The sequence below is a fragment of the Nuphar pumila genome, chromosome 3 (genome assembly GCF_984573655.1).
Source record: "Nuphar pumila chromosome 3, dmNupPumi1.hap1.1, whole genome shotgun sequence".
Lineage (NCBI taxonomy): Eukaryota > Viridiplantae > Streptophyta > Magnoliopsida > Nymphaeales > Nymphaeaceae > Nuphar > Nuphar pumila.
The window spans coordinates 122,412,977-122,438,383 of record NC_143251.1 but is presented as its reverse complement, the minus strand read 5'-3'; the positions used below and the strand labels follow the sequence as shown (position 1 = coordinate 122,438,383).

General features: G+C 36.8%; 1 protein-coding gene across 1 annotated transcript in view; it reads left to right on the top strand.

The window, feature by feature from the left end:
* The window catches only part of LOC149843567 (beta-galactosidase), a 114,954-nt gene that overhangs the window by 65,891 nt on the left and 23,656 nt on the right, over positions 1-25,407 (top strand). The window contains exons 7-9 of the mRNA XM_089999908.1: positions 9,419-9,499; positions 9,955-10,085; positions 23,976-24,017. Coding sequence (XP_089856034.1) covers positions 9,419-9,499; positions 9,955-10,085; positions 23,976-24,017 — 254 coding nt within the window. The remainder of the gene's footprint in view (positions 1-9,418; positions 9,500-9,954; positions 10,086-23,975; positions 24,018-25,407) is intronic.

Below are 25,407 nucleotides of genomic sequence, written 5' to 3'. Positions count from 1 at the left end.
TGAACCTCACCGAGGACATGGCATTGGATAGAAATGAATGGAGGAGAAGGATTCATGTGGAAGACCCAGAATGATTTTCTTTGTTGGTTCATATCGTCGACCCCAATTGTTTTGGGATGAAGGCGTAGTTGTTGTTGTTGTTGTTGTTGTAGTGTAGAATAGTTAAGATCATTAAAACCATCAACAATATCATGTTATCTCTAATGATACTTCCACCCCATCCGGTGCACTGATTTTCTTTGCCAACTGATGAAGTATAAAATGAACTTCCACATACACTATCACCATCATATCATAAACAACTGAAGAGTTAAATAAGAAGCTACAGCACATAATGGCCAATGCAAATTAACAATCCAGCTATATCAGAAAAGTTTTGTGACAAATGCATACCATCTGTTTAGATAAGAAGTTAATATTACATTGCTTACGCTATCAATAGACTAGTATCATGGAGACAATAAAAAACAACCCACTGCTTCATGCAGAATGAATAAAAAAAACGGCTGCGATAATGAATCAGAAACTAAAAAAACTATAAACAAACCCTTGATCTACAGGAACAAAAAAACCCTTGATATACACCCTGAAAAAAAAAACCCTGCGATAGATCTACACCGAGAAAGAAAAAACCCTTGATCACTTTCCCCAAAACTACCCTATTGGATCCCATTGGTGTTGCTGACTGGAGGGGAGCTCGCACGACAGAGAGATAGAGAGAGTGACAGAGCGTGAGAGAGGGGGATAGCGTACCTGAAGGTGAACATCTTCATCTTCGGAAGTCGGTGGAGGCCACCGGAATTTTTTGAGGTCGCCGGAACTCGGAGCTCGCCGAAAACTCGAGAGAGAGAGAGAGAGAGAGAGAGAGAGAGAGAGAGAGAGAGAGAGAGAGAGAGAGAGAGAGGAGTCGGAACGCGTGAAAAAACAAAACCCTAAGCCCCTTTTGATTTTATTTTTTCACGGGTTTTATAAAATACCCATTTTAACCTCGGTAAAAAATATATTCATGTGTAAAAAAAAAAATTTAAGGGCAAACTCGACCTTTCCATAATAGCGTCCCCCTTTAAAGAGGTACGCGCTTCCCTTTAAAGGGGGACACGCTTCCTCAATTGAACCTGCGCTTCCCCTCGCGTTTCGGAAGCGCTGCGTTTCGCGCTTCCGAAACGCGTCCCGGGGAAGCGCGCTTCTCCTATTCTATAGGCGTTTCCGGTAACTCTGGGCTGACCCCCCTGCCGCCTCAGTGTTTTCGACAGAGGGCTCAACCCCTGTCACCCCGCTATTGTCAGCATGCAAGGACTCGCCCCCTGTCGTTTTTCTGATTTCGGCCAGCAGGGGCACACCCCTGCTGCCTCTCTCTTTTTCGATCGACAGGCCTAACTGTCTATTCTTCGCATGATAATTAACGTAGCGCTGAATACTCACACTTTTGCAGACTTCGCATCGAACCCCGCTCTGGCTCCGCGGCCTGAGCCTCGTATCATCTACACTCGTAGACGCACACAGCTGCACAACATCCCGAGGTAGGGGAAAGTCGTACGAAGGGTTTGTATGAATGAAATAAATTATAAGGATTCTGTGATAGAATAGTTTATTTGGCATGCATTCTTACTCGTAGAATTTCTTAATTGAGGATTGTTTGTGTTGTGTTTCCGCATCCGTATTCTTGTAAAATTTCTTGCTTATCGTGAGCTCTACGAGTAGACTCATTGCTAGAAAGATCTTATTACTGTATTTCTGCCTTGCTCACTGTTACTTATGGGTTATTGCCTGATGCATCTTGTATGTTACTTCTCGCTTCTTAGTATTCAAGCATGCCAAATATATCACTGATTTTATGAAATACTGTGATGGGTTATCTATCGAGAAACCCACGAACTTACTATCGTAATCAGACCTTAAAACAGGTATGGTACTAGTAGTACGGGAGGTCATGGTGTACCTCGAAATGAACAATCAACACTTGGTTGATATCAATGAGTTAATGTCGGCCTCCACAGGCCAATTGCTCAAAGAGCAATACATGTCATGTATGAACCAAAGGAATCATATAACATTATTGTTGCCTCTCATCGTAGTCGTATCTCTGGGAAGGTACGATCGTACTTTTTAGACAAGTACGTCCCACACGGGTTACGATGGTTAGATGATGAGGTTGTAGCAACCTCGATGAGTGCATGTAGCAAAATGCTGAGATCACAAAAATGGTGACAACTCGCCTTCACAGGCAAGATTCTCGATTGGGTCTAATAGACCAGAGCATGTAGAATGGGGCGGCGGTTAAGAAATCCCCGTCGTACCCATTCGACCTTCACGGTTCATCAAGGGAGAGGATGGATGGTACACAAACTCCGATGGACAGGTTGTTAACAACCACCCCACGGGCAAAGGATTCGGCTTCCCCAGTCATCGGAGTTAGGGGAATTGGGATTACCATAAATTATCCTAGGTGGTAACTCCCAGGTACTTCTGCAGAAGTTGGATGCATCCATGGACCACGAATGCCTTTGGGGATTTACTCTCTTGGTTACTGACCGTCCCCTTAGGAGCGGACTCAGTCAGCCATTCGAGTTAATGAAAACACCTGACATAATGAACCCTCAGATCAGTCTCGGTTGTTTCTACGTTTCGCGTCTGTGTGTACCCACAGGTCAGTTAATATCAGAACTTAAAGAATATTTTTTAAATAGTTGTTGATGATTGAGAGTCACACTCTGCGAATTACTTCAAACAATAGCTCTTTGCATATATTACACTTGTTATAATACATTACAATTGTAATTATTGTTTTAATATAATAAACTGTTTCTCTCATGAATGTCCTGCTTTATTTTATTCTACTTATCTATTCGTGTACCTACTGGTTTGTTGTGGAACTGACCCATTTCACGGGCAAGTGATGAGTAGGACTTCACAAGCGGCCGATGGCGGGGCACAACGTGACTCGAGATTCCTCTTCTTTCTGCTGGCAGCTTGGCTATGAGTTTTTGGAGTTTTATTTAGATTATTGAACTTTGGGGAAATTGCTCATTTTGTAATAAACTGCAGATTTTATTAATAATCTATTGCCTCATTTCTTTCAAGTAGTTGTTCGTGTGAGTGATGTTTTCTTTCAGCTAATGTACCCAGGATGGTTGACTTGTGCTCCTTTCTAAATGTCTTCCGCTGTTGTTTTCTTTAAAAGTAAAAACTTTGAATCTTTGAAAGGTTTTTCGATAATGTTTTCGAAATCACAAGTTAAAATTTTGAGCCGTTACAATATGCCTTATAACAATGATTTTGCATAAACACGAAATTATGTTCAATCATGATCATTATAAAAAAGACTTAATAAACACAACATGAAATATATAAGCAATGTTATGTGTGAGAACGGATTTGGAATAATCCAAGAATCAAATCAAGCCTTTATAAATTGCAATTATATGCATACCAAGATGTAGAATAGCAATAATCTCAAATGAGCAAATTTAGGACAACATGTAACAAGATATTGCGGAAGCACTTATAACGATAAAAGAAACAATCTCACAAGTCCATTAAAGGACAAAAAAACAAGCCCTAAAGAAGGCAATATAAACATCTCTTTATTGAAAAGAGAGTACCATGTGAAAATGTCTACGAAGAGACAATACACATACAAGCACAAATACTTTATAAAAGATGTGCACAAAGGCACTCTCACAATACTTGAACAAAATATGCAAAAAACGTAAAAGTAGCAAACATGCACTAAGGCATATAATATATAGAAAAGGGCAAATGCTTGAGTCTCTCAAGCTTTCATAAAGATGGTAATATTTAAGAAGTCTCATAAAAACCAATATTTTTATTTAAAAAGAAGCTTATAGCAATCATGAAATCTTCTCAAAGAGTATATACTCATAAGAAGATTCACAAAGATCAAAAGGCCTCTCAAAGAGAGATCAACACAAAAAAAAAAACAAATCCCCAAATGAGGGTACATACGAAAGGAAGAGGGAAAACTTTATTGAAGTGGAGAAAATCCCAAAAAGGATTGCGTTATGGCATAAATATATAAACAAAAATTCATAATATTATATGACTTAATAGATTATAACCAACTCCTAATGTAACAAGTATGCAACATTAATGAAGATCATAAATTTTATAATAAAACATATTCTTGAAATTGAATTGAAGAATGTAAAGAGAATAACCATATTTTATGAGATCATTTAAAACTTAATTCAACCGGTATTACAAAATGCCTTCTTAATCAAATATTGCTCGTATGAAAAAGAACTCATTAGGTAGGAAAATAAAAAATCATTTTTCAAAGACACATGATATTATGAAAAGCCTCATATAGGACATTTTAGAGGGTAAACACATACCTTTAATATGAAATAAATATGATGAGAGTATGTGAGCAATGCTACATATCTCACAAACATTTTACTTCTAACATAACTTTCTTAAAAGACTTATTTTTCAAGAAAAGACATACGAAAGAAAAATAAAAAGTTCAATGGAATGTTAAGACTCCAAACTCATAATGACAAGGAGAACACATATGCAAAAACATATCTAATTCTTCATAATGCACAATACTTAAAGAAATATAATGCATACCAAATAATTTTAAGAAGCAAAAGAGAGAAACGAGAACTTCACCATTTTTCTTTAAAATCTCTTGAATAACACGCTTCCCAATGCAACAAAGAGCAACTCGATCCCAACCTTGCTTTGATACCATGTAAGGAAACGACTTTGAATACATTAGGTTCAATAATGAACCAATACACATGCACATGAAGTGCGGATATACCCACTAAAGGGGAAAACACAAGCACATAATGTGCTAACACATAAACCCACGAAAGTGGCAAAAATGCCTATAAGGCATAAGTTAATATTATTGAAGAGAAGAAGAGTGTAACACCCATTACAATGGAGTAAAAGCTCCTCCAAGGAGTAACAAATACAAGGGGGAAAGCCCCTATTTATAAGCCTTTGAGGAGCCACATAAGGGGCTCCCAAAGGAGTCGTTGGGAGCCCCCAACGATCACATTTGTGACCGTTGGGGGCTCCCCAACGACTCTTTGGGGAGTCCTCCAATGTGGCACAAACCACAAAAAATAAATTTAGAAAAAATAAAAATAAAAATAAAAATAAAAGAGAAAATACAATCATATTCCAAAATAGAATATGCGTAAAATGACTAAACTACTCCTACGGCTAATATAGGAAAATATATATTTTATATATATAATTAGGAAGATACATATACATATATACCATATATGTATATGTATCATCTTTTATATATATAAAATATATCTAATTACAATAATTAATGAGTACATTTTAACACCATTGTGTAACACCCCCAAAATCCTGAACTTTTAATCTTTTAGGAGAAATCTAAATGCTTTGCAATCAATCCTTTTTTCAGAGTTTAAAATGACAATTCAACGAAAAAATAGTGTGTGAAATAACAAGTCAATGGACCTTAGGCGTATTACAAGTGAACTTTCCTTTACATAATAGATTTGTATCTCCATATAAGCATTGAAACCACGTAAATTCAAAACAAAGTTTTTTATAATTAAAGTTTATACAAAAGAGGAAATTCAAAAGAAAACCCTTATGCAAAATTTCAAAACATGCTCAAGAACGAAGCGCCAGAGAAAGAGTGGGATCTTGATATTATTACGTCATCGCGCCATCGCTTGTCGTACCGACCTAATCATCACCTGTACCCCATAAAATGGGTCAGACTTATAAAAATCTGGTAGGTGTATAGATATCAAAATTTAGAACAAGATTAATATATACATTGTTCCTTTCGTGATGTGCGGTTCAAAATAAGCAAAATGAGCATGATAATTTTGTTTCGATAATTACCTGTTATGAGGGTATGCACATGAAAAACGTAAAAACAACTGGGATTACCCGAGGGTTTGTTATTCCATGTATTTTAATACCTTGAACAACTAGATGAGTTTGCTCCTAAGAGGACGACCAATGACCGAGAGAGAATTTTTCAGAGACCACTTGTTTAAGGGGATGCATCCATACTTCTGCAGAAGTCATTGGGACCTACTACCTATGATAATTTTTGGTAGCCCAGTCCCCTAACTCCAATGACCGGGGATACCGAGTCATTGCTACTCAAGGAGCGTAGTTGTTAACCTGTCCATTAGAGTTTTTGTACCATCCCGTCCTTTCTCTTGACGAAACCAAAGAGATGAATGGGTATGTCAAGTTCTATTTTAACTGACGACCCATTCTATATGCTTTGATCTTTCAAACCAAATCAAGCATCTTGCCTGTGAAGGCGATCATCACAATTTATGTGATTTTTCTTTAATCATCATGCATTTTCATACTATGAGGTTACCATAAACTTCTCATCCAATCATCGTAGTTAACATCCCGTGCATGTCTGATAGTACCACTATGATGAGAGGGATATCAGTTTCTCGGAAAGAAATCCCAACTTTTATTTAGAAATTTTAATGTTTCGTACTTTAGACCGGAGAATATCCTTGTCATATCGGATACCAAAGAGAAGGATCAGATGTATGTACCACCTAGGCTATGTAGTCTAAGCCTTTCCATTATGCAGGTTTGAGGAAAAAACTCAATTATAAAAATGCAAACGCCAAATACTTGTTTTGCTTTTCAAGACAACGAATAAAACGAGCTTGAAATTTTGCAGGTGAAATCCTTTTAAAAATAGAGACTTGGCGAGGATGCGCAAATCTGCGTCTTTAAATGCATGCGTAATCTAAAGTAGGCAGGAGTATACATACCTTATAAGGTTATATATATATATATATGTATATAAAATACATATATAGTAAAGCATAATCTAAAGTAGGCAGGAGGATGCGCAAATCTGCGTCTTCCCAAAATTGACGCTTAATGGAATCATCTAAACCTACTTGAGGTGCATAAACACTAATAATATTAATGATCTCCGAACCTAATACTAATTTAATAAGTAAAATCCTATCACCCTTCCTACGGACCTCAACTACATTATCTATAAACTCACGACTCATAACAATCCCCACTCCATTCCTATTCCTATTTATTCCTGTATACCAAATCTTATATCCCCAAGGTTCTATCACTTTTGCTTTCTCACCTACCCATTTGGTCTCTTGTAAACATAAAATATCAATCTTTCTCCTACAAATAACATCTACTAACTCTACCAACTTACCAGTTAAAGATCCTATGTTCCAAGTGGCTAACCTAATTTTATGGTCTTGGACTAACTTCTTTACCCCCACCCGTCCAACAAAGTGAGGGAACCCTTGCCTATTTGACACCACACCCGGGCGTTGGTGTGACGCGTCGCTTCCGGGCGACGACCTAGCAACCCTTGCCCATTTATCACTGCCTCTGGGCCTATAGAGTACAGCGCGTCGCTCAGTAGGGGAACGCCCCAACGAAATTCTCATATTGGTTCATAGGGTATGACTAAGTTTTTATGTTGGCTGTCACAGGCCTACCACAACCCTCCTCCTTTATCCGGGCTTAGGACCGGCAGTGGATAACTAAACAGTTATACACAGGCGGAGTTATTGTCACATGAGAAATACTGAATGGAAGGAATAAATATAGGAAGAAAGGAAGATGTTTTCAATAAAAGAAAAGAAAAGAAAAAAGGAAAGAAAAAGAACAGGGTATATTGCAGAGGACAAAACTAAATGATAATGCAATAAAACAGGTTGGGTCTACCTATATAATGGAAGAAAAGTGAATTCATTGTGAACCAAAGGCTTTGATACCATATACCGAAGAAGGGAGAAGAAGAGGGGAAGTACCACATTGGAAAAGCTTCCCACACAATCTCTTTTTTCATGTGGACATCCTCTATTAGCATCTATCTGCAATTAGGTTATTGTCACATGATTACAGAAAGCTCCTACAGAATATTACATATTACATATTAGTACCAATGTATGTAAAATTACAAAAAGGCCATTAATGAATATCTTCCAACTTGAATGACAGAATTTTCCTTGGATGTCTCTTTTGTTAGGTTCTTACCAATACACAACTTGGAAGAGGCTGATAGTCAAAGAATACTGGTGGTATCTCATAGTATGACAATGAGTAGCATATACATATATTGTTCATACATAAAGTGTTTTCTGGTACTTCTCTCAAAATTGTTGATCAGATGATGTGGGTGTCGACCTTTGCTGCCAATATTTTTTTTCCTTTCTTTCTTTCCCCGCTTCTCTCTTATCCTTCATCTCTAATTCACAATGATAACTTTTAATAATGTCTAGGATAGCCTTTATGCCCATATAGTTATCTCTTCAATCTATGCACGAAGTGTTTATGGTTTCTTTCTCTGGTCAAACACCCTCCCCTTCATGTTTTGAGAAAAAAAATGTTTGACTGCTCACATGCCTTTCATTCCTTCATTATTTTTTCTATGGAGTTGTTTGATGAGTTGAAAAAGAGAAGACGGGCAAGAATGCATTGGACAGTTACTATTGGATGTCATTGTTGACCATGAAATGTTTAGAGCTAGATGAGATGTTGATCTTCCATATCATTAGTGCTTTTGCCAGGAAACTGCTATGTGAGATCGGCTGTGCAGCTGAAGCATGCTGATGTGAGATTGAACCTTTTACCATATGATATCCGTCTTGTGGGGGACACATTCATTTAGCATCTACCAACATTGGTGACACTTCCAGCAATCATGGGATGATCATAAGCAAGCTGGTTGAGGTTCTATGAGGACTCTTTGATAAATGGGGACTGCACAGTTAGGAGATGAGGCAGGAGAGGAGTGGAGAGCAACTGAGCAAGTCAAATCTCTTGGAGTTCCTCCACAGAAATGTGCTTGGGCGGAAACTTTATTTTGACCCAAAGATTTAAATTATTATCACACCTGCTGCTTGTTATTTGACTAATTTATAAAAAGCTGCCTAATACAAAAGGCAAACCAACATTTTGATTATTACATTTGGATGCTTGCCATTTCATTTTATGTTTCACAGATATTCTTGGGCCTGAAATCATTAAGTTGATCTTTGGTTAGTCAAATAAAATGGCATTTTTATTTCTTTAATGAAAGAGCATAAGCTGAGCTATTTGATCATAAGAACAAAAACATCATTTTACACTTCAGGGAGGTATTTGAAATGCATTCGGATAAAGCAGGTGGCTAAATGTAAAAAAAATTATGTTTTTTTTAAATAGCTGATAAATTAGGCAGCTTTTTGTAAATTATTGCTAGTTTAAAAGAGAATCGGATTGTATATAATTATTTTCTTCAGAACTATGCTAGATGCTATTTCCCCTTCTCGCATCATTTTATGCCTATTTTTTTCTAGAGTTGTAGATTATCCTTTTTTACCCTCTTCTGTCTATGCACTTGCAGTGCTATGGCCAATCTGATCTTGATCTGGTATGGGTGCAGCTGCTTCAGAGTTTCCAAACAGTGCATGGGTTGTGGGCAGAATTGGAAAATTAACTGCTGGTGTCCAGTACAGGCCACTGAGTGAGTTCAACCAACTGAATTTAGTCAATCATCAGTTTTAATGTAAATCTTCATCAGTGGTTTATTTTCTTGATGTTCCAATTGCAAATTTGACATCTGCCTGTGCCATTATTTTGGATACTTGTTGATTAAGAGTAATTTCTCATCTCTTCCCAGTCAACTTGGTGAGTTCTAGTCACTATTACGAGTAAGTGGGTTTTCAGGACCCTCATTTAGGGATTCCAGCAAATACAGGATTTGATTACAACATTAGATGTTTGATTTTCTAACTTTGTCTTCATTACCTTATTGGATCGTCTTCTACACTTCAGAATAGTAGCGTAAGGTTTGGCATTCGGTTGCTTGTTTCGTAAATTTTGAAAATTGGTGTAGAATTGTTTTGTGAGTCAATATTCTCCATAAAATCTTGTGATTGTTTATTACAATTTCAATTCTGATTTTTTTATGTTTATCAGTTGGAACTAAAAGTAGGGAAAAGTTCAACAATTTGATGAACTGGAGTTGTGCAATTGGTTATGGTTTAGGCCTAACCAGCCCATTAAGCCCCTCCTTCAGTTTCGGCCTTGAACTTGTCAAAGGTTCGCAGGTTGGTTATATGCAAGTTTTATGATTTTTTCCCAGTTTTTGCAGTCGCTAGTGTTCATTTTGATTAGGTGATAGTTATCATGTGAAGGTCAAATTATTGTATGACTTTTAAAGGGTGATAGACTTATCTTTTTCCACTTTGAACATGTTGGGCATCTGTCGCATGGATACTCCCTTGCTATGTCACATAGGCGCAGGTGCGGATGCGGCACTTTATATAAACTTGGGTGCAGGGAGGGTATATATATATTATCAGTTTTAAGTTAACACTAATGAAATAAAAACAATTATCATATCATCAATTCATTATGCATAAATTTATGCAATAAATCAAATTAACAATCTACAATTGTTATTCCTCATCAATAAAAAATAACATCACATTGGTGCAGAGGTGCATATATATATATACATACGTGTATGTGTGTGCATTTATGTATTTATATATATAATATAGATAAAACTGGACTTGGTTAGGGTTAACTGAATCTACTTTTGGACAAAAATGGACCTCAGTGTGGATTACTTCACCTGACATAAAGGAAGTCGTGTCCAAGTGCCCGCACCCGCATGGGTGCGGATGCGATGCGGGTGTGGTAGCCTATTAGAAGAGTTCGTGTTCCATAGCTCCCCTTGTAACACCCCCAAAATTTTAACCTTAATTATTGTTCAAATATTGAAATTTCGAGACCAATTTTTTTTTATAAGTAAATCAGATCTTATAATGCGAAAGCGATTTTAGAAAACGGTTAGTATTTTGGGCGGGGTTACACTAAAGATAACATTCAAATAAAAATGTATGGGATATACACATTTCAAACCACATACAATATAAGACTGAAATATAAAAAGTTTTAATTTTATTTCAAATCAGAGTATAAAAACAATAGTTCAGTCTTTACATGATCAAGTATTTAAAACGAAAAAATCATGTCTACCAAGATCGCAAAGTAAGAGTGAACCCTCGAGGATGCAGCTCGACCAGTCCTTTGCTTCGACTACTCATCATACTTTACCTGCATCACCTGTCACCCATAAAACGGGGTCAGACTCGCTTAAGTCTGGTAGAACAACCCAAACTCAAACTTAAAGAAAACATATCAAGCATCCAAAGGTAAAAACATGATATATTATTCATCAAGTGACAGACAAGGGGACAACATCTCATAAGTCATTTAAATTGATTCTATCACTTAATATTTCATTCAACATGAACTCCGATCATAAAGTATAATTCATATGCATTCAAGATATACAAGTCATCGCTTGAATATATACATGCATCTAAGACATTCAGGTCATTGCATCATTTTTATATGCATTCATAATTCTTATAAATAATAGGTCAAATCATATTTGACCATCCAACGTGAAACACACACACATACTTTCTAAGTAATTCGTTAGATATTCATGACACATCAATCATGATACATAAGTGTGATATATTCACTCAGACAATCATAATGCAATAATTTGTAATGAAACTATGTAGGCGTGATGTATCATTAACCTAATAAGTTAAAATTAGTCATTTGTAAACATGATTTGTCATTCACCTATATGCTAGCATAAGCATCACAATCATAACCTCATATCAAGATCTAAAATCAATAAAGATCTGATTCTCACATCTGAGTTCAGTATATAATCATGCTACAACAAAAAAGGCTAAATCTATAGATTTATAACTATCTCAATCAAATTAGAAGATCATCATATTTCATCATAATATTTTATTTAATTATATAAATATTCACAAGATCCACGCCAAATCGCCTGGTCTGAGAAATGTACAACCTCACAAGGAGTTACCGCCCTAGACAGATGATCTGTCTGGTCTTGGATGATACACTTTCTCACATGAATATACCGTCTTTGCGGGCTACCAGTGAAAACTATTGTGATACATGCATCAATATAATTGACTACTATCAGGGTCGATAGCCACCAACATGGGAATAAGCATGTATACAATCAATATGCATCACATCATACATCACTTCATATGCCACTTAAATAATAAAATCACACATTTAACCAATAAGTGTTTACAAATATAAATGTTTACTCAAGAAGAAATCAAGAAAATCCTATTAGTGCCCTCGAAAAATACTCTCAAATTTCTGAATCTACTGAGGAACCACAAGTTAGACATTCTTCTAGAATATCAATACCCCCAAATAGGTTTGTATCCTATGATTCCTTAACCCCCAACTATCGGGCGTGTTTAATAACCCTACATTCTTATTTTGAACCCGCTCACTATAATCAAGCTAAATCTATACCACATTGGGTTGAAGCAATGCAAGTTGAGCTAAATGCATTAAAAAAGGCTAATACTTGGGAAATCGTTAATCTACCCTCACACAAAAAACCTATTGGTTGTCGCTGGGTCTTCAAAGTTAAAACTAAAAGCGATGGCTCTTTGGAACGATATAAAGCTAGATTAGTCGCTAAGGGATACTCCCAAGAATATGACATTGATTATGAAGAAACATTCGCTTCCGTAGCTCGAATGACCAGTGTCAAGACCTTACTAGCTGTCGCATCAACCAAAAAATAGCCTATTTATCAACTTGACGTAAAAAATGCTTTTTTAAATGGAAATTTAAGTGAAGAAGTTTACATGGATCCGCCACCCGGAATTAATGTTAAGCAAGGTCAAACACTTCGGCTTTTGAAGGCATTGTATGACTTTAAACAAGCTCCTAAGGCTTGGTATGATCGTTTCAGTGATATCATGGTAAAGTTAGGATTTCACTCTTGTTATACTGACACTGCTCTTTTTGTTAAAAATGCAGGTACTAGTATCGTAATATTATTGCTTTATGTTGATGATATGATTATCACTGGGAATGATCAAAATAGTATTATTGATGTTAAAAATATGTTAAAAAATAATTTTGATATGTCTGATTTAGGTTTTCTTCGATATTTTCTTGGAATTGAAGTTGCATATTCTTCTCGAGGATATATTTTGTCACAGATGAAGCTTGCTGCAGATATCTGTTCTAAGTCTGGGATTTCTGATGACAAGAAAGTAGAGACTCTCGAGGTTATTAATGCCAAATTACGGTTGGAGGATGGGGTTCTTCTGGAAGACCCCACACCTTACAGACAACTCATTGGGTCTCTTACCTATTTAACCATCACCAGACCAGATATCGCCCATGCGGTTCACTCAGTTAGCCAATTTCAGCATGCTCCTACAACTGTGCATATGAGTGCTGTTCTCCGAATCATCCGCTACATTCGAAATACCATTAATAAAGGGCTATTTCTATCCTCCTCTTCTTCCTTGAATCTTCTTGCTTATACTGATGCAGATTGGGGAGGTAATCCCAATGATCGAGTCTCAACTACTGGTTTTTGTGTTTTTTAGGGGACTCTTTGATTGCCTGACGATGCAAGAAGCAGCAGAAAGTTTCACTATCATCCACTGAAGTTGAGTATCGGGTTATGACAACTACGACAATGGAACTTGTATGGCTTCGCAGTCTGCTTAAAGACATTGGGGTTGATATTACCGAAGCCTCAACATTATGTTGCGATAACAAGAGTGCCATCTATATTGCGAGCAATCATACCTTCCATGAGCGTACAAAACATATCGAAATGGATTGCCACTATGTTTGTGACGAATTCTTACGAGGAACCATTGCTCTACCGTATGTCACTTCAGAATATCAGTTGACGGACTTCTTCACTAAAGCTCTTCCGGCTCCTCGCTTCATGTTTTTTCTTGGCAAACTTTTCGTCATTTCCCTGTAAAGTTTGAGAGGGGGTGTTAAAATATATCTCTTATATATATATATATAATATATATATATACATATGTATATATATATATATATTACATCAATACCCGATAGGGGTATTTTTGTAATTTCACATAGTTGTTTTAGAAAACAACTATTTTCGAGTTTTGATAAAATGTAATTTTCTTTTTTATTTTTTATATTTCTTTTTTGTATTTTTTGAGGACCAAAAGGGGCTCCAACCATAGAGTCGTTGGAGCCCCCAACGGTCACAAATGTGACCGTTGGGGTCTCCCAACGACTCTATGGGAGTCCCCTTTTGGGCTCTCCTTTGGCCTTCCTTTCTCTCCTCTTCCTCTTGTATAAATAGGGGTGAACCCCTTGTATATTTTTCATTCTTCAGAGCTCTCTCTCTTTTCAATAAGAGGCTTTTTATATTGTTGCCTTCTTAAAGGCTTGTGCTTGTATTGTCCCTTAGTGGACTTGTGATATTGTCTCTTTTATTCATTGTTGTAAGTGCTTATAAGCATTTTTTATATTTCCGCAATATCTCATTACACATACGTAATTAAGCATAATTAGGTATGCCTACTTGTAATTGTGTTACACCTAATCACCTCTTTAAATAGGTGATTAGGGTTAATCTCTCTCTCTCTCTCTCGTCTCCTTTAAATTGAACCTAGGGCTGAAAGAAATCAACATGGTATCAGAGCAGGTCTCCCTTCTGGGATGACGCTGCTGCCGCTGAACGTGAAGAAGGACTGGATGCCGTAGATGGGCGACGCAGTTGGAAAAAAACAAAAAAACAAAAACAAAAACTGTTGCTGTGATCGTGTTTTTTTGAGGTCACTTTCCTATCGTGATCGTGTGATGGTGTTGATCGTGGAGAAGCTGTTGAAACAGTGATCGTGTCGTGTGCTGGTGTTGATCGTGGATAAGCTGCTGAAACAGTGATCGTGTTTTTTTCTGGCGTGGAGGTCACTTACCGATCGTGATCATGTGCTGGTGTTGATCGTGGAGAAGCTGTTGCAATCGTGAACTGATTGTGGGTTGAAGCCGCTGCAACTGCTGATTGTAGATTGCGTCTGTAGACCTCGATTGGACAAAAAAAATTATAGATCAAGGTTGGATCGTTTTGATATCGTCTTGGGTTTAGAATTATTTTTAATGGATGCAGTTGAAATATTGCAGTCTTCGATCAGTTTTAAAAATAGGGATCAGCCACTGTTGCATGTCTGGGAACAGATCTTTGCTTTGGAAGATTAAATGGTAGTTGTTTTCAATCTCAAGTTGATAGTCGTTGTGTAGCCTTTGGTGTCGTGGTAGTGATCTAATCACTATTATGATTTGAAACAAAGTATGCAGGAGATTATTGTTTCACATAAATAGTTGGTTGGCTAAATTTTTTTTGGTTGCCCCGGGTGAAAAATTTTACATGGCTGAGTCACGTGCTTTAGATAATCATAAAAAAGGAGAGGTCATTGGTGAATATAAGGCCTTTGCAAATCCATTTTCATATGGATGTTCAGTTAAGCTAGATGATTCGAATTATGCGAGGTGGTCTCGCACCTTCATAATGTCTGTTTTCGGTCATCGGAAAAAGCATGTCTTGTTGGAATTGGAGCCCACTGAAAGAATAAGAAAATATGCCACCTGGGATGAAGACAATGACATCGTGATGTCATGGATAATGAACAGTGTACAACCACATATAGCTGATGGATTGATTTATTACACCTCAGCTAATCAAATGTGGGACAATCTTCGTGATACATATTCTCATGAAACTAATGTGAGTCGTATTCTACAAGTTGAGCATGAGATTTATCAGTTGCAACAAGGAGATCAAACTTTAGCACAATACTATGCCTCAGTTAAATCTGCTTTTGAAAGGCTAAATGCACACAGACCCTTATGCTGCACCAAACAGAAGATCCATCAGGAGCAGACTATGGTTGCTCATTTTCTTATAGGGTTGTCATCAGAATTCTCAGTTGCCAAAGTCCAAATGCTAACAAGTTCTGATGTTCCTACTCTAACAGAGTCCTATAATCGTCTGAGTAGGCTTGCCATCACTCTTCCTCAAACTCATTCTGAATTACAGGCATCTGCCCTTGCAATCACCTCAAGTCGTGGAAGAGGTACTTTCTTGAGTTTTCGAGGAAGAGGTCGAGGTTGTAGCACTGGAGGTAGAGGCAGACCTCAATGTACATATTGTGGTAAAATTGGACATCTTGAAGATAGGTGCTGGGATAAGACTGGTCATCCTCCTATTCCACCACCTAAACCGAATGCATCCAAGGCTCAAGTTGTTAATCTCGAGGCAGAGAACCACACTACCTCCTCAAGCGATTCGGTTATTCTCAGTCGTGCAGAGTATAATGAACTGATGTCTCACCAGCTTCCCAGTTTGAGTGCCCCTATGCCTGTTGCGGATGTGGCATGCTCTACAGGTGATAGCCTGAGTTATCAAGGTAGTAGATGGATGATTGATTCTGGTGCCTCTAGACATTTGTGTGGGATTTCCCATAATTTTTCTAAGCTACATCCTATTGCAGAACCTCGCAATGTTATACTTGCTGATGGGAGATCTTCTCCTGTTGTAGGCCAAGGAAACATTCCTATATCCCCCACACTTCAATTGACTAATGTCCTTCATGCTACTTCATTTCCTCAGAACTTACTATCTGTTAGTCGTATTGCTAAGGAGAATAATTGTAGGGTGATATTTGATCCTGTGTGTTGCATTTTTCAGGACTTGCTGACGGGGAAGCAGATTGGTGGAGGCCATGAGGAGGGTGGTGTCTATTATCTACATCAGTTGGTTGGATCCATGAATTTTTGAGCCATCTTCCAGTACCTATCAATGGCATCTCTGTCTTGGTCATGTTCCTTTGCCAAAGCTTCGTAGACTTATTCCTCAGATTTCTCTATCTGATTCATTCCAGTGTGACGCCTGTCAATTGGGCAAACATCACAGAAGCTCTTTTCCTTCTCGTCAGAGTTCATCGAGTCAAACAATGTTTGAGATTTTGCATGTTGATGTATGGGGACCTAGTAGAGTTCCTAGTCGGTCTCTGTGTCGTTATTACTTAGTTATTGTTGATGATTTTTCTAGATTGTCATGGGTTTTCTTAATAAAAGAAAGGTCTGAGGTTGCCTCCATTCTTATATCTTTAATTATTGAAATAAAGACTCAGTTTCAGTCTCTCGTCAAGATTATCCGTACAGATAATGCTCTTGAGTTCAAATCCAATGAATTGTTACAATTTTATCGAAGCCGTGGCATTCGTCCTCAAACTACTTGTGCCCATACATCTCAGCAAAATGGCGTTGCTGAAAGAAAACATAGGCATTTTCTAGATGTAGCTCTCACCCTTATGTTGCAATCAAATATGCCACCCTCATACTGGGGGGGACGCTGTTCTCACCGCTTGTTATCTCATTAATCGTATGCCATCTTCATCTTTGGAAGAACAAATTCCCTTGCACATTCTCTATCCTAATGCTCCTTTGTTCCCAATTGCTCCCAAAGTATTTGGATGTATTTCCTTTGTTCATAAACTTGGACCTAACCGTGATAAATTGTCTGCCAAGCTATCAAATGTGTATTTCTTGGATATCCGAAAAATCAAAAAGGCTACCGGTGCTATGATCCCATCTCCCGGCGAGAGTATGTTAGTGCAGATGTATCTTTCTTTGAATCTGTTCCTTATTTTTCTACCACTACATCCAGACTGCATGTTGAACAGGGTGATACCTTGCCTCTTCCCATTCCTCCTTTTCCTTTGGAGTCATTTTCTAAGTCTATCTCTCATTCTCAGTCTCCCACATTTGCTCGGTACCAGGATCCTCCTCTGGTGTACACTCGCAGATCACCACCTGAATCAGCACCTACACCATCGCCTTCTTCAGAAGTGAGTTCTCCTGAAAATATTACGATGTCTAATGTTGATGATGACAGACCTATTGCTCTCAGAAAAGGAAAAAGGCAATGCACATTACATCCTATCTCCAAGTTTGTTACTGAGGCACGACTTGGGGTTCACATGAGGAATTTTATCTCTGCTTTATCTGCCACTTCTGTCCCACTTAATCATCAACAAGCATTATTAGATCCTAAGTGGAAGCAAGCAATGCAGGTCGAGATGGATGCCTTGCTCTCATGTGACACATGGGATTTGGTTGTTCTTCCCACTGATGCAGATATCGTTGGATGTAAGTGGGTCTACACCATTAAGTACAACTCGGATGGCTCAATTGAAAGGTACAAGGCCCGGTTGGTCGCTAAAGGGTATACTCAAACATATGGAGTTGACTTTTTTGAGACCTTTTCTCCAGTAGCCCGTCTTGGGACTATTCGGTTGGTCATATCTGTAGCTGTCCATTATGGATGGAGTTTATGTCAGTTAGATGTGAAAAACGCCTTCTTATATGAAGATCTATCTGAGACAGTGTACATGCAGCAACCTTCCGGGTTTGAGGTTCAGGGGGAGTGTAGCAAGGTGTGCAAACTAAAGAAAGCTATATACGGTCTCAAACAAAGTCTACGTGCATGGTTTCAAAAGTTATTTGAAATTATGTCTGCATTTGGCTTCAACAGATCATCTTCATATCACTCCTTGTTTATCAAGAAAACCTCCGCTGGTATTGTGGTTATTGTTGTATATGTAGATGATATTATACTTACAGGGAGTAGTGCAAAGGCTATGTCACATGGGTGCGGGTGCGGGTGCGGGTGCGGGTGCAGGGATTCGGCACTTCCAAAAAACCCGGGTGCGGGGGTGCGGCAGGGGCAAAAATGTAATATATATATATATATATATATATATATATATATATATATATATATATATATATATATATATATATATATATATATATATATATATATAAAGGGGGTCAGGGGAATAGGCGGGTTTTTTTTTTTTTTCAGCTGTCAGCTAATGTCAGCAGCTGACAGCCAGCTGCTGTCAGCTGCTGACAGCATTAATGGACCTTAATGATCCTGTCAGTTGCATAATTTTTTTTTTAAAAAAAAGTCGTAAGCCCATTTGGGCAAATTTTTTTTTTTAAAATGGACCTTAATGATCCTGGGTGCGGTCAACGCACCCAGGATCGGGTTGACCGCACCCGGTGCGGCACCCGCACCCGCGTCGAGTCGCGTCGATGCGGGTGCGGTACCCTCCTAGCCGAATCCCTGTGACATAGTGCAAAGGATATCTCAGACACAAAGATTCATCTTCAGAAGCATTTTGTCACAAAAGATCTCGGTTCTCTTAGATATTTCTTGGGCATAGAAGTGGCCAGAAACAGTGAGGGGTTAGTCCTATCACAAAGAAAGTATGTACTTGATCTACTGCAGGAAACAGGGATGTCAGGCGCCAAACCAGCCAATATACCAATGGATCCTAAACTGCATATGTATGATGAAGAAGCAGAACCTATTGACAGTGGAAGTTTTAGATCCCTGGTTGGCAAACTTTTATATGTCACTATAACACGACCAAATATCTCCTTAGCAGTGAGTAAGATAAGCCAATTCATAGACAAACCTACTCGAGTGCATTGGCAGGCAGCTATGATGATTCTCAGGTATTTGAAATCCTCTCCTGGAAAGGGATTGCTATATGAACAAGGCTCCAACCTTAATATAATTGCATACTCAGATGCAGACTATGCAGGGGCCATCGATGATAGAAAGTCCACTACAGGGTTCTGCGTGTTTGTCGGAGGAAACTTAATTACTTGGAGAAGTAAGAAACAAACTGTGGTAGCTCGTTCCCGTGCTGAATCAGAATATAGAGCTATGGCTCAAACTGCTGCTGAAATGATGTGGGTTAGGTCCATTCTAAAAGATCTACAAGTGTTGATTCTATCCCCAATGTTGATGATGTGTGATAATCGAGCAACTACCCATATAGCTAACAATCCTGTTTTTCATGAGAGAACGAAACACATTGAAGTTGATTGTCACTATATACGTGACTTAGTGCAGGCGGGGCATATTTCTACTAGTCATGTGACGTCTGAAGACCAAGTTGCAGACGTCTTCACCAAGCCTCTCGCAAGTGCAGGTTTCACAAGATGTTGCAGCAAGCTGAGCATGATAGATATATATGCTCCAGCTTGAGGGGGAGTGTTAAAAGTAATATTCATATGTCAGGAGGTGGTCATACGTAATTAAGCATAATTACGTATGCCTACTTGTAATTGTGTTACACCTAATCACCTCTTTAAATAGGTGATTAGGGTTAATGAATCGTGAACTCTCTCTCTCGTCTCCTTTAAATCGAACCTAGGGCTGAAAGAAATCAACATAAATCATAACATACATAAGCATATTATCCTACGCATCATATCATCGCTACAAGAAACATTGCATTTTATAAATTAAACATTGAAGTATGTGTAAACAAAACACGAGTTCTATACATGCATACGTAAACATGCACATTTCATAATACAAAGCCACTAAACCTCAACATACGTAACTCCTACGTAGTTCGAGTTATGCACACAAGATTCAAGTCATATATGCATTGTTTCACCACATGAATTAATATGCAAAGCAAGCATTTCATGCATAATATGTCTCATACATAGTGTGTGTCTATATATATATATATATATATTAATAGCATTCACAAAAATCATGGTTTGTTCATGAGAGCACAAGAGTATTTGCATAATCCTATCATGAACATGATTCTATTTCGTTCATGATTACATAATTATTATTTTATACTAACATTCAATATGGTCATATCAAACACATCAATTTATGCAACATTCATTCACACAAATGCATGCTAAAACATGTACCTACAACAAAGACACTCCATATTACGTTAACTTAAATCGTGACGAGCAGGATCTCTGAACTACGACAAGAAAATCATTTCTATTTTCATACATTCAAATCATGCTCAGCATGATCTCCGTTCTACAATCACAATAGTCTCAGATATCCACAACTAAGTGGTGTGTGTGAGCAAGAAAGTGTTGCATACAATAAAAATAAATTTATTGGGTGATGCATTTGCACCACGTACTTAGCACGGGCATTTACTTGATTTGCATTTCACATTGCATTCAATGCACGTTGACTTATAGTTGTTTTGATACTTAGCATAAGTATCACATTTTTAGTATATCCTGCACTCAAATCAGTTAAACATATAGGCAACCATAGCACCTCTAGATATCCACAACTACATGCGGTGTGTGCATATAACTTGTATTTGCAATTAAGTGAAGTATTTAGCACAACATCATGCTTATGCAATTAGTGCCTAAACATGCTCTCTACAAGTTCAGTTAAGTAAACTTACTTTAATAATGTGAAGAACAACAAATCGAAACCCAAAAAACCGAGGGGTTTCGAAATTCGCAAAGACCGCTCAAGCAACGATGCAACGAACACTTGGTGCATGGTCGAAAATGCCAAAAGCTCTAAAAATATGAAATCCCCAAAAATCCAGAAAGATAGGGTGAACCACCAATAAATATTAACTGCAGAGCAGAAAATGCCGCATACACCAACATTCCATCTCACCAAATTTGGTTACTGCAAAACATCGATTAAATATTTTAAATAGTACTTTTGATTAAAATGACCAAAATGCCCCTTGGTTAAAAATTAAGAATTTTGACTTTCTAAATTCATCTAATAAATTCCAAAATTCAATGATATCACACCAATATTTTATAAAACTCTTAAAAACATGTTTTTGATCGGAAGTAATATAATTGATTGTTAAATATCTGAAATAGTTTTAAAAATATCAATTTTACCCTTATTAGCTAGAAATGAGTAATTGAGCATTTAAACACCAATAAATAAAATTTAAACAACAATAAATAAAATTTAAACGATGAAAACACATTTCTAACTCGAAGATAAAGCTGATTTATTTATTTATTAATAATACGCAAAATTTACATTTTTTACACCCCTGTTACTTGCATCATGTGTCGCCTTATGTTCTACTCATAACAGTAATCTCCTTAAAAGATGGTCATATCTCTACTGAAATAATGGTGATACCTGTGTGTTCTATGTTAAAAGTAACTTGCCTCCTTGTTGGGAAATGCATATTTGTAAATATTCTTGGTGTACATGTTGTTTGACCCATTACATTTAGAAAAATATTCATCTATACAATGACGTGGTTAATGATTTGACTTGACTTCTCAAAGATAGGTCTTTTTTATTATTTATACTGGGGATTTAAAGGTATGCTCCTTTGGAGGTCCGGTTGTCACTTGGTTATGTTGCCTGCTTATGCTAGATTGATTGGGAACAGAGGATACAAAACTAAATATTAGAAGAATTTTAGAATATATTTGAAAATAGAACAATTAATACTCACCATCATCAAGATTAAGAGCAGAGTTGTATTTAGACTCTTAGGCTGAGTAAAAAATTTCGAAAGTACAAAAGCTGCTGGTGCCCAAGTATCGTAACATGCTGAACATTAAGAACATTTGAAGGATGTATGTAATTTTGCGTAACATTATACCTTTTGTAATATCTTAGGCAAATGTCGTAAAGATAGTCATCTCGACTATAATTTGGTAACATTGACCATACTCGCAGGCTACAGCTTCCTTGATATCTTAAAGCTGTCATGATATTATTGCAAGATTTTCATAAAATCATCTTGGAGATGTTTTGCCACAACCTCTGGAAATATTGTCATTTTTAAAGATTTCATGATCACCAAAGTAACATGATTCTATTTTATGACTTCTCATCTCGATACCCTTTTCTTGTTGTCCTGTTTAATCTTCTCATAAATTAAATCTGCAAAACTAGTAATACTGGTATTTGATAAAGTAAGATTCAGAAGTCATTGAATTCTTGAGTTGGATTTGTGTTAGAAGAGAACTCAAAGACAAAAAAGAAAAAGGAATCAAATCTGTCGCTGCAGAAGATGTGTGGTTGTACAAGTTCTAAATCAAAGATCAACCGAGTAGCTGAGGAAAAGGGTAAAAGTGAATATTGTTGAAGGCATGAGATTGTTAAACATCAACCTCCCTTTATGGAAACATTGAACTTATTGAGATATACAATCACCTTTGTTTGGCTGGTGGCATTAGTTGATTGTGTCAGCATGCTGATACCGACTCATTTCCATTAATCTGAAATGATTTAACATGTATAAGATCAAAACTAATAATTGATTCATGTCCATGAATTGGGTGAAGTGAGAGCTTGAACCTTACCAAACTATTGAGATTTTTAGAGCAAACTTCCACTATTGAACACTTCGGAAAAAGTAGTTGATCTATTGTAATCCCCTCTTGCATTGATTTGGACTGGTGGCATTAGCATGCTGTGCAGCCCATGTTAGCAGCCATAAAACATACTTGGATGATTGAATGAGTCTCCACCCACAGAAAAGTGAATTTTCTGTGACCATGTTAGAGCAGTTGAGGCCCATCTAAATTATCCAATAATAAAAAAGAAAAGGTAATGCAACAGAAACATATAAGTTATCTCATGATAGTGTCATATTTATCGAGTAGAAAGTCATAATTGAAGATAATATGTAGTCAATCAGACAAGTTGATGCATTTATCATGGTTTCTTTACTAACATGCTTTGGATGTTGGAACTAATATTTTTTATGTAAAACATGTACCTTTTTTAAAGTTTCATGCAATGTGGGCCATTGTTTTTTAGATTCTTTTGGAAACCTGTCTACAACATCAACATCAAAATCTATTAATTCAATACTTGTTCTTCAAAAGTATGAAGGTCAAATCTGTGCAGTGAGAATCTCAATTATAAGTAAGGCTACTAAATAGTACTGTACTGATGGTGGTACCTAATACTGGCCCATGTGTGTGTGTGCGTAGGTGTGTCTTTTAGCATCTAATGACATTTGATGTGCAATGGGCGTTGAAGTCATTGTTCAGGTGGCAATGTTAATTCCACTTTATTGCTATTTGTTGAACAAAATATATAATGCAAATGCTTTGTGACTAGTACATAAAAAAATGCATAAATGGCTTTTTTTAATGTAGAATCTTTTTCATCTATAAATGTCGTCCTGATTAGTTTGTTCTTCTTTATTTTAAGGGAATAGGATGTTCTGATATTGTTCATTTTTTTAATACAGCTGATAACATCATTCTATCAACATGCTGTGGTTCAAAGAAGGGTAAGTTTAGGATCGAAATGTGAGTTCTCTTTGAACTACAGCTTTTGTTGTTTTCCTCGATCTTTAACTTTTTTACTCAAATCGGTCAGTTCTCAGAAATTTATTTAAAGTGATGGCATTATTGTTCACTATAGTAACATCAATACTGATATATTTTGTGCATTGATCTTGATTCAAAGATGTAAATATTTACAATTGAGGCCCTATCAGCAACACCCACACATCAGAGAATCCATTTTTCTTCTTGGGCTTCTTTCTTCTACCATTTTAGCACTCGTGCATGATATGTTCTTGCTGTTACCATAATTTGTTTAGGGATTACGAGCTGTTTGCATTGAAAATCTAGCAGGTTTATTATCAGTGCATGTATATATATATATATATATATATATATATATATATATATCTGAAAATCCTTGAGTAGCAGCCAAAAAGTTGATAGAGTGCAAAGATGCTAGAATTATGTATCTAGGTATAATGAAATAAGAACAAAAGCAAACAAGTGCCTCTTATGGGCTTACAAGAACACAACCAACCCACAAGGAACACCAATTGATCAATCTACACCACCCACAGAAGTGCCAAGAGAATAAAAATAAATGGCTTTGTATTACACAAATGCTTAAGAAAGCATTGAAAGTTGGCTTTGTGATAGCAAATAACCTCGAGGTGAGTAAGCCACTTCTATTCAAAGAAAATACCGTAAAAAATCAAGATCTATCATATTAAAGTTAGCTTTGAGCACATCTTTGATATGACTAAATCCCTACTTATCACCTTCTGTAATAATCATATCATCAATGTAGAGAAGTAATATCACCACTTCTGCATTAGAAGACTTAACAAACAATGTAGTGTTAGTATAACAAGATTTAAAGTAAAGTTGTGTCATCACACTACTGAATTGATCATGCTAAGCCTTGGGGCCTTGCTTTATGCCATACAACGCTTTTCATAACCGAATAATTTTTTCATGTGTTAAACTTAAACCCAGTGGGAGATCCATGTAAACTTCCTCATTGAGATTACCATTCAAGAAGACATTTTTTATATCCATTTGAAAAATTTGTCATTTTTTAATTGATGTTATAGAAATAAGGGTTCTAACAGTAGTCATTTGAGCGACTGGGGCAAATGTCTCATCATAGTCTATTATGTATTCTTGACTATACCCTTTGACTACTAACCTAGCTTTATATATTTCTAATGTCCCATCAATTTTAGTTTTTATCTTATAGACTCATCTACATTCTATAACTTTCTTTCCTTTAGGTAATGTTTGAATTTTTCAAGTTTTTGCCTTTTCTAAAGCTTCTAATTCATCATTCATTGCATTAATTCATTCTTGATGATTTTTAGCATCATGGTAAGATGATGCTTCTACATATGA